A 9757-nucleotide genomic window follows, 5' to 3' on the forward strand; every position below is an offset into this window, starting at 1 on the left:
CTTGTAACATAATTCTTTGCTCTGCTGAATAAGAGTGACAGCTTCATCCATTGTAGCTACTGACTTCAAACCATCATCAACATAAAAGTTGTTTGTTACAAACTTGGCCGCATCAGCATAAAAGGGCCAGATTCTCAGGAAACCCTTTGTATTATTTGTATGTGCAATATTTTTCTATCCTCTGTGTCTATTGTTTTATGTCCAAAGGATGGGTGGCAGGTTCCATCATCCTACTTTGTTGTGCAGGCTTTAGTCCAACAATATATGTATCAATCAATCAATCATCTTGGTAATAAAAAGAATAATAACAATAATTTTTAACTTTATTTTCTCGGTTCTATTTCCTTTCTTTAATAATAATGATGAAAAAAAATAATAATTATATAATTTAATATAACCTAACATAGCCTATCTTAGCTCATAACAGAAATAGGTAGCTCAGTTAAGTTAGGCCAGACTAAACTGCCTTACTTTAGGTCACTCATGTAAGAGAATTATTGATCTTATTGTGCTAAATCCTAAGGACTCCTGCTATCTGATGTCATTCTACTTCTGTTCTCTTTCAAATTTCTCCTCATCTCCCTCCACTCCTTTGCACCGCTGTAAAGGGTCTTGGCGCACTCCCTTACCTCCTCCTCCTCCTCCTCTGACGAACAGTTCCAGTGGTACTTGAAGAGGCCGCTCAGTTTAACAAGCTCATTCTGGCTCACCTGGAAGACAAGTACCAGTGAATTAGTATGGAAGCTTGGGTGAAAATACAGAAGCAGGAAGAGAGTTTCAGAGTGTACCAGTGAAAGAGATAGAAGATTGAGAATGGTGGTTAACTCTTGTATTCAGAATGTGGAGAGAGAGAGAATAGGGGTGAGGGAAAGTAGAAAGTCAAGTCTTGTATAGCAAGGCTGCAGATTACAATTCACCTGTAGCTGTAATCAGTTGTTTACTCATTGATACTCAGTGCCTCCCAGCTGACCCATGCCTCTGGTCTCCTGGTGGCTTTGCTTCTCCCCAGACACTCATCCTAGCACTCCTAGCTCTCCTGCATCATCATAGTACACTAGTGTTGTGAAAACTATCTATATTTTGTGCTGCCCTGTCTAAGAGTCTGGATTAGCACACCTAAAATGAAGAAGCACTGTGTTGTTCCCTGTACTTTGCGTCTTTCTGGTCCAGTGTTGTCTTGATCACCGTGCACTGGTGTTACGAAGCCCTGTGTCTTGTGGCGTCACATCCAACAGTCTGGGATCTGAAGCATCATGGATGTTGTTCAGTGCCTCAAAAACTCAATTCCTCCAATTCAATTCCTATGGTGAGGCCATAGGATGACAGATTAACAAGATTTCTACATCATTAATGGGAGAAACATTCTTGACAACCCTGCTCATCATCTATGTGAGGTTTGAGAAAGTTGTGGTGAGGGAGCAAACCGTTTGTGAATACTGGCCTGTGTGTGTGGCAAACACTCTGCCACAACAGAAAATATTGATAAGTTAAGTCTGGCTTGCTTGAAGTAGGAAGTATTTGCTTGAAGCTTGATGTGCATTAGAGAAAAGAGCTTGCTTAAAAGAGAGAGAAAGAGAAACAGGGGGAGGAAATGGAAGCATCTGCATTTGATTTCAAGTATTACAGTTCCTAATAATTGTGGCACCACTGTGAATTAGTGGCCATTAAATTTGCTTGGGTTAGATAAAAATTGCATTAATTTTTTTGAGGATCAGTATTTCAGAATGAATGAATAACAAACACATTTTATATGTGCAATAAAGAGGGATTAATGACAGCTTTAGATATTCTCTCTCTCTCTCTCTGTGTCTACCATTCACTCAGTTACCCCTCTGCATTGATACACATCCCCAGACCACCTCCTCGCACCTCCCATCAGTACATCACCACTGCACTCAAGCTCCACTGCTCTCAGCGCCTCACCACCAGACGTTGCAAGGGCCCTATTCTGAAACGCCTTGCTCTCTTGCCATGACTATTTTCCAAGGCCACAGAGATGATCAGCCGGGTTCTCAAGAGTGTTTATCATGTTATTAATGTGGAATTCTTGTTAATATGCCACTAGAACCATAAATACACCCTTAGAAACCTGTGTAACATCAACTAGAGAGCTTTTTTTTAATGTAGTGGAGGTGCAGTGCAGAAGCGTTTGAGAATTTTGAGTCTTATGATCCAACCAGACCAACATTTCAGATACACGCATCACTGTAACCTTCCTTATCTCAGTCATTGAGTTAATGTGGCCAGGCCACATGCTGCTTCTGTCTCCAAGAACACACCTACTCATTTCACTGATATAAGCAACCTTTTCAAAGTCCCTCAGAGCCTCTTCCATTTCTAACAACAACCAATATTTAATGGGCTCCTAAACACACACACACACACACACACACACACACACACACACACACACACACACACACACACACACACACACACACCTGCAAGAATTTGTCTTACCCTTAGCCAGTACTCATCTTATACATATAAACAGCAAAGTGAATGAGTGTTGTGGGCATAGCATTGCACCACTGCCTGCATAAGTTACTAAAGCTGTGACGCACCTCACATGCCTTGCCTGTCACCTTGCCTGTGGTCTGGGGAGGGGTGGGGTGGGGTGTTACGTCGCTGGTGGTGGTGGTGGTGGTGGTTACTGGAGGAGGCTTGGTGAGGGCTGGGGTGGGTGGAGGGTGGCTCAGGCTGGGGGTGGGGGTGGCATCATCATCATCAGCTGTGACACGGCTGGGAGAGTACCTGCAGAGAGAGAGAGAGAGAGAGAGAGAGAGAGAGAGAGAGAGAGAGAGAGAGAGAGAGAGAGAGAGAGAGAGAGAGAGAGAGAGAGAGAGAGAGAGAGAGAGAGAGAGAGAGTTACAATGTTTAGAATCGAGTCAGTCACGCCAGCCAGCCTCTCTCTCTCTCTCTCTCTCTCTCTCTCTCTCTCTCTCTCTCTCTCATTCATTCATTTTCCTTGTATTTCTATAAATTTTATTTCTTCTTTATCTTTCTTCCTTTCCTTCTATTTCTTTCCTTTCATCTTCTTTTCCTTCCTTCCTTCCTTCCTTATCGTTTCTTATCTTCCTTCCTTTCTTCAATCTTTTCTTCCTTCCTTCCTTCATTTAATTAATTCACACACACACACACACACACACACACACACACACACACACACACACACACACACACACACACACACACACACACACACAGGGAATTCTGGAGAGAGAGAGAGAGAGAGAGAGAGAGAGAGAGAGAGAGAGAGAGAGAGAGAGAGAGAGAGAGAGAGAGAGAGAGAGAGAGAGAGAGAAGAGGGGGGTGGGGTGTTTTAGGAGGTAATATAATGGTAAGTTATTGTTTTACCTCCAAGCCATTCCTCCTCCTCCTCCTCCTCCTCTCTTCTTTATCGTGGAATATCTCTTTATCTTACCATTATTCTCATTCTTGTTCTTTTCTCCTCTTCCTCCCCCCTCTCTCTCTCTCTTTCAAACAAACAAACAAACAAACACGTCTTTTTCTTTCCCTCCTTTTAACTCCCCAAAACTTTCACTCTCCCATTTCCATCTCTTGAAATTTCCCCATTCTCAGCCCATTAACAGCCAAAACACCCCCATTACCACCCATTAACACATGCAGAGCTCCAGTGACACCCTCTCCCACCCCATTCCCACCCCCATAAACAAACTTACCATCCCCTTCACCCCCAAACACCCCAAAAAACACACCATTCACTCGCTCATCACCCCTTGCCTTACTTACCCAAAGACTTGGCATCGAGGGTGTTGGGGGAGGGGGAGCGGGGGGTGGGGGGAGACTCGCTGTTCTCCCCCCTTGTGGAACCCCATGGAGAACATCTCTGCCTCGCTCATGATCCGGAGGTCGTCATCAAATACTGTCGCAGGGGGAGAGTACCCATAGCCCTTGCCCTGGGGGAGATGGGGAGATTAGTGTGGGGACGAAATGGGGAGGTTGGGGGAAAGAAGGGTGTAGTGAGACTGGAAGGTAGGTTATGATGGAAATGGGGGAATCAGGGCAGCAGATGGGGAGGTTAAGGTGGGGAGATTAGTCTGGGGAGGTCAGGAGAAGGAAACTGAAGGGAAAATGTGTGCTTAGTTTAGGTGTGAGATGAGGAGATGGGGAGATTAATTTGAGGGTATGGGGAAATGGGAAGGTTAGGGGAGAGAGGGAAATGGGGAGGTGAGAGTGACGTTTGGAAAGGGAGAAAAATAGGGATTAGTAAGAGGAGATGGGAAGATTCATTTTGGGGAGATTGTGGGAGGTGGGGGGAGGGTAGTGGTGGTATTAGAATGGGGAGATGGGAAAATTTGTTTAACAGAATATGGAGGTGGGGAGATCAGACTGGTGGGGAGATGGGAAGATTGTGTTCGGTTTTAGTGTAACTGGAAAGGTTAATTATATGGGTCTTGTATTTTGGGGGAGGTTAATTCAGGCAGGAGATGGGGAGGTTAGTTTGGGGAGTCTGTTAAGGGCAGTGTTTGTTTGTGTCATTGGGGAGATTACCTAAGACGATTATATCGGAATTCATTACATCAATATATATATATTAAAAAAAAAAAAAAAAAAAAAAAAAAAAAAAAAAAGGGAGATTAGTTTGGGGAGATTTGGGAGAGGGGAGGTTAAAATAACAGCGTTGTACACCTGTGGGGAAAATAGACATTAGTACACCTGAGTTAATGTAATTAGCAGAGGCAAAGTAAGGAAGAGGGGAGAGGGGAGGGAAAGAACAGAATCTCCTCTTACTAACCTCCCTATTTCTCTGCTCTGCCTTGGGGCTGTGATGGTGGTGGTGAGAGCCTCCCACTCCCTGGCTGCGCAGCCCCAGCCCCGCCGCTCGTAGGGGTACACCTCACCCAGTGGGGAGGGGGAGCGGCAGGGGGACCTCAGCCCCCCGGGAATGGGAATGGCGCGGGGAGTAGCGTGGGGAGCGGCTGGGTGGTGAGCGGCCCCGCTCCGGGGAGGCACGGCGGTCTGGGGGTGATGAGCGGCGCCCCGGGGAGAGGGTAACAGAGAGCGGGTAACACGGTAACACGGCGTGGGGAGCACTGGGGGCTCCAGCGGTCGCGGGGTGGGGCAGTGTAGTGGTGGTGGTGGTGGTGCTGGTAGCATGGACTGCGCCACCCTGTGGGGCTGGCGCGGCGCCCCCCATCGGGGCTCCACGGGGGGCTGCGGGAGAAGGGAGGACTGATGCTGCTGTGGTACTGCACCACGGGGCTGTGGTACTGGCAGTGGTCTGGGGGCGGGGAGCCCTCGGGGGTGTGGCAGCCGCCACACCCTGAGTAGCCATCTGGCCTGGCGGTGAAGCAGGGAAGCCGCCAGCATGTGGGGGGCGCTCTGGGATGTGTGGGCCGTGGCAGTGGTCTGGGGGCGGGGAGCCCTCGGGGGTGTGGCGGCTGCCACGCCCTGAGGCCGCCACGCCACGCACTGAGTAGCCATCTGGCCTGGCCGTGAAGCAGGGAAGAGGCCAGCATGTGGGGGGCGCTCTAGGGTGTGCGGGCTGTGGTGGTAGGGGCGGGCTGGGCTGCGGGAGTACTATAATAATAATAATAATAATAATAATAATAATAATAATAATAATAATAATAATAATAATAATAATATTGCTACTACTACTATTACTACTACTACTACTGCTACTACTATTATTATTATTATCGTTATTTTATTAAGTTTGGAAAAAAACGAATAAGAGAGAGAGAGAGAGAGAGAGAGAGAGAGAGAGAGAGAGAGCGCTAACGGTTTTTTCCCACGGGAATGGTCGCATGATGCCTTTCTTGCCCGGAAAGCGTCTCTGACTGAAGATGCAATCTATAAATTTATCAGATATAGGATATTTCTGATTTCATGATAAGAAATGTTGGAAAATGTACACCTAAAATGAAACTTCATTTATAATTCTACCACAATTAATAAGAAAGTTACAGATTTTTTCTTTATTTATGCATATTTTTTTAAGTGTCACTGACACATTACCTTTATTCCATTAATATTAATACTACTACTACTACTTCTACTTCTACTTCTACTACTACTACTACTACTACTACTAATACTACTACTACTAATATTGCTAATACTACTATTACTACTACTATTACTACTACTACTACTACTACTACTACTGCCTGGCGGCTGACCATACGTACGTACATACATCGAAGGCGTAAGGTCCCGGCCGGCGTGGATTCATGTGTCATGAGCAGGGTGAAGGCCGCGCCACGGCCCGCGGCGGCCTGATCATGATGACAATAATGTAACCACACCTGTTCACGGGCGGGCGGCGTGCCTCTCCCGGCGGCGGGGGGGGGGGGGAGAGAGAGAGAGAGAGAGAGAGAGAGAGAGAGAGAGAGAGAGAGAGAGAGAGAGAGAGAGAGAGAGAGAGAAATATGTAATAATAATAATAATAATAATAATAATAATAATAATAATAATAATAATAATAATAATAATAATAATAATATCTAAAACATTCTCTCTCTCTCTCTCTCTCTCTCTCTCTCTCTCTCTCTCTCTCTCTCTCTCTCCTAGTGGTAATTTAAAAGATTTCTTAAATGAATTGGAGAATATTATTGTTTGTATCTGGTCCTAAGTGAACTACATTCAACATTCAATGAATATTGAATTGATCCATGTGGTCAACTGGCTGGAATCCAATAAATTATCTCTTAACATAAACAAAACTCACTATATGGTGGTGTGGCTGGTGGTGGGTGGGGCGGGGCTCGGGGGCCGGGGGATGCAGGACGGGGGGCTCGTCGTCGTCGCTGTCATGTCCCCCGGGGGACACCGGCGCCCCTCCGATGGGGGGCACCTCCCGGGGCGGCGAGGCTGGTAGGGACTCCTCCCTGTGGGCAGGCGTGGGGCAGGGCAAGGGGACGGATAAGGGGGGCAGTGGGGCAGCTGCCATGGGAGGAAGGGGGACCGGGGGCTTGGGTCTTGGCAGGGGGTCCTTCTTGGGCCTGGGGATGGGGGATGGCGGGGTGATGGTGAAGGTGACGGGCGGCTTGGGGATGTTGGTGAGGTCCAGGGTGGGTGGGGGAATGGGGATGGCATCCAGGGTGTCTGGGGTGGGGGGGGCGGGGCGGGGTGGGTGGGGCAGAGGAGGAGGAGGAGAGGGACATGTTGGAGGGGCTGTGCCTCTCACTCTCTCTGGTAGGGTACGGAATATCCTCTAAATTGAATGTCTTTGCCCCGGATGCCCCGCTGGAGGAGTCCGGGGTCAGGTCATAGTACCCAGACGTGTCGCTGGCCGGGTAGCTCCTCCCTGACCCTGAGGTGACCCGGAATGCCCCGGTTCTGCCCCGTTTTGGCGATGACTCCCTTGGTGACTCCTTGCTATCGATCCCAACCGAGCCACTGGGGAAAGTGGCTCCTCTTCCTCCTCCTCTTCTTCCTCTTCCTTCTCCTGTTCTTGCAGTCTTCTTGGTGGAGTATAAGAGGGGCTTTCACCATTATCCGAGTGTCTGCTGAATCTTCTACCCTCTTCTTGTTCCTCTTCCTCTTCCTCCTCCTCCTCCTCCTTCTTCTTCCTCGAGGTGATGCGTTTATCGTCCTCCTCCTCCTCCTCTCTGCCACTTATTGCAGTCCATTCTTATTTCCTCTTCCTCTTATCTCTTGTAAGTCTTCTCTCCTCCTCCTCCTCCTCCATTTGTACTGAACTATCACTGCTCTTCCTCCTCCTCTTGACCCTCTTCCTCTCTTTCTCCTTCCTCTTCTTCTTTGCTTTCTTTTCCAGTTTCTTCTGCCTCCTCTTCTCCTTCATTTGCTTCTTCCTCTTCTTCTTCATCTTCTCCAGGGTCTTCTGTTCTTTCTTCTCCTCTTCCTCTTCCTCCTCCTCCTCTCTCATCCTCTTTCTTCTTCTTTCCTCCTCCTCTTCTTCAATTTTCATGTAGTCTTCCTCCTCTTCTTTATATAGTGATGTGACCTCTCTCTTGCATCTTCCTTCCTCCTCCTCCTCTTCCTCTTCCTCCTCTTTCTTCTCTCCTCCTCCTCCTCCTCCTCCATCCACCATCATAAGGAAAGCTTCGTATTCTTCGGTCAAACAATCGGGGAAGACCTTTACCTCACTCTTCCTTCTCTTCCTCCTCCTCCTCCTCCTCCTCCTCCTCTTCCTCCTCTTCCTTCATCTTCTCTGGGATAGTCTATTCCTCTTCCTCCTCTTCCTTCACCTGTACCTCCTGGTCTTCCTCTTCCTCCAAATTCTTGATTATATTTTTATTTTCCTTCCTCTCCTCCTTCTCTTCCTCCTCTCTCTCTCCCCTCACTTCTGTCCGTCCACTTGCTCTTCTGTGTCAGAGTCCCACTTGGACTTGGCCGACTTGTGTGCGGGGGGCTGGGGCAGGGGGCGGGGCAGGGGGTGGGGTAGCAGAGGCAGGGACACAAGGTACTGTCCTTACTTCCTCTGGCCAGTTGTCAACGTGGAGATACCAGCATTTCTGTGCACGGGTGGGTGGATGGAGCGGACCTGCGTAGCCTGTGCGTCCGTGCGTCTGTCCCTCTCCTTTGCCCTGGGGCGGTCCATTCTGTCGACCCTCTCCGGCCTGTCCCTGCGCCGCCGTTCTTTGTCTCTGTTCTGCCGAGCCTCGTTCTCCTCCGGCCGGACCTTCCTGGTGCAGCCCTTGGGCTCAAAACGCTTCAGCTCCTCAGGGGTGTCCAGCAGCTTGGCAATCGGGGCCAGGCCAGGACCGTAAGGGTTGAAAATTATGTTCTTTAAACCCAGCGCCTGTTTCAGTCTGGATTCCTCGTCGCGAATCTGTACGATTATTGATACTTTCTCCTCCTTCTTCTTCTTGCCTGCCGTGGGGGGGCCACTGTCAGGGAGGGGGTCGGGCCAGGGGGTGGGCCGGCTGAGGTAGATGAGGCTGTTGCGTCGCTGGTGGTGGTGGTGGTGGTGTGGAGGGGTACTGAAGGAGGCTTGGTGAGGGCTGGGGTGGGTGGAGGGTGGCTCAGGCTGGGGGTGGGCATGGCATCATCATCATCATCATCATCATCAGCTGTGACACGGCTGGGAGAGTACCTGCAAGAGAGAGAGAGAGAGAGAGAGAGAGAGAGAGAGAGAGAGAGAGAGAGAGAGAGAGAGAGAGAGAGAGAGAGAGAGAGAGAGAGAGAGAGAGAGAGAGAGAGAGAGAGAGAGAGAGAGAGAGAGAGAGAGAGAGGTTGTGAGAGGCTGGGAGAGGCTGAGAAAAGACAGTGAGAGGCTGGAAGAGGGTGGAGAAAATAATGGGAAACTGGAAAAATGAGAGGGAGAGATGGAGAGACACACAGGTAGACAGACACACCTGTAGGAAGGCCTCATTAATATCCCCTTATCAGCTGGAGGGAGAGCTACAGCTAATGATCTTTTCTTCTTCCTCATCCGTGCCTCCTCCTCGTCCTCCTCTTCCTCTTCCTCCACCTCGTACTCCGGAACTGGCGAGCCCACCACAGGCACCTCCGACGTGGCCTCCTGCGGGATGGCAAGGTAGTTAGGGTACTGTCGGAGTTAGCGTTTGTGTGTGTACGTTGGTTAAGTTTGGTTAAGTGTTAAATACACAATGCTATTTTATATTAATTTCAATATTTATCTACTTATTATCTGTATTTTGAAGATACATGTAGCATTTGAACTGTAAACCTTTCTAATTGTCTGTCTCCTGCACACCCAGCTCGTCAACACCCCTGTGCCTGCAAACGGGTCACTGAACAGTAAATAAATTTGTCTCAGTCACCTACATACACACAAGTGGCTGGCCAAACACTGCATCAA

General features: G+C 48.6%; 1 protein-coding gene across 12 annotated transcripts in view; it reads right to left on the bottom strand.

Moving 5' to 3' along the window:
- Positions 1 to 567: 567 nt before the first annotated feature.
- LOC135107741 (uncharacterized) overlaps positions 568 to 9757 on the bottom strand; it is a 19427-nt gene continuing 10237 nt past the window's right edge. For 3 of the 12 annotated variants that reach the window (XM_064018041.1, XM_064018042.1, XM_064018040.1), the window contains exons 4-11: positions 9626 to 9757; positions 6698 to 9457; positions 6159 to 6275; positions 4760 to 5544; positions 3754 to 3920; positions 2591 to 2754; positions 1117 to 1243; positions 568 to 710 (exon numbers count right to left, since the gene is read on the bottom strand). The exon at positions 9626 to 9757 is cut by the window's right edge and continues 516 nt beyond it. In XM_064018041.1, the coding sequence (XP_063874111.1) occupies positions 3860 to 3920; positions 4760 to 5544; positions 6159 to 6275; positions 6698 to 6919 (1185 nt within the window). In that variant the 5' untranslated portion in view covers positions 6920 to 9457; positions 9626 to 9757 and the 3' untranslated portion in view covers positions 568 to 710; positions 1117 to 1243; positions 2591 to 2754; positions 3754 to 3859. Of the gene's footprint in view, positions 711 to 1116; positions 1244 to 2564; positions 2755 to 2962; positions 3214 to 3753; positions 3921 to 4759; positions 5545 to 6158; positions 6276 to 6697; positions 9458 to 9625 lie in introns of those variants that run through there. The other 9 variants (XM_064018043.1, XM_064018047.1, XM_064018046.1 and 6 more) reach the window with 9 other exon arrangements.

The sequence above is a fragment of the Scylla paramamosain genome, chromosome 15 (genome assembly GCF_035594125.1).
Source record: "Scylla paramamosain isolate STU-SP2022 chromosome 15, ASM3559412v1, whole genome shotgun sequence".
Lineage (NCBI taxonomy): Eukaryota > Metazoa > Arthropoda > Malacostraca > Decapoda > Portunidae > Scylla > Scylla paramamosain.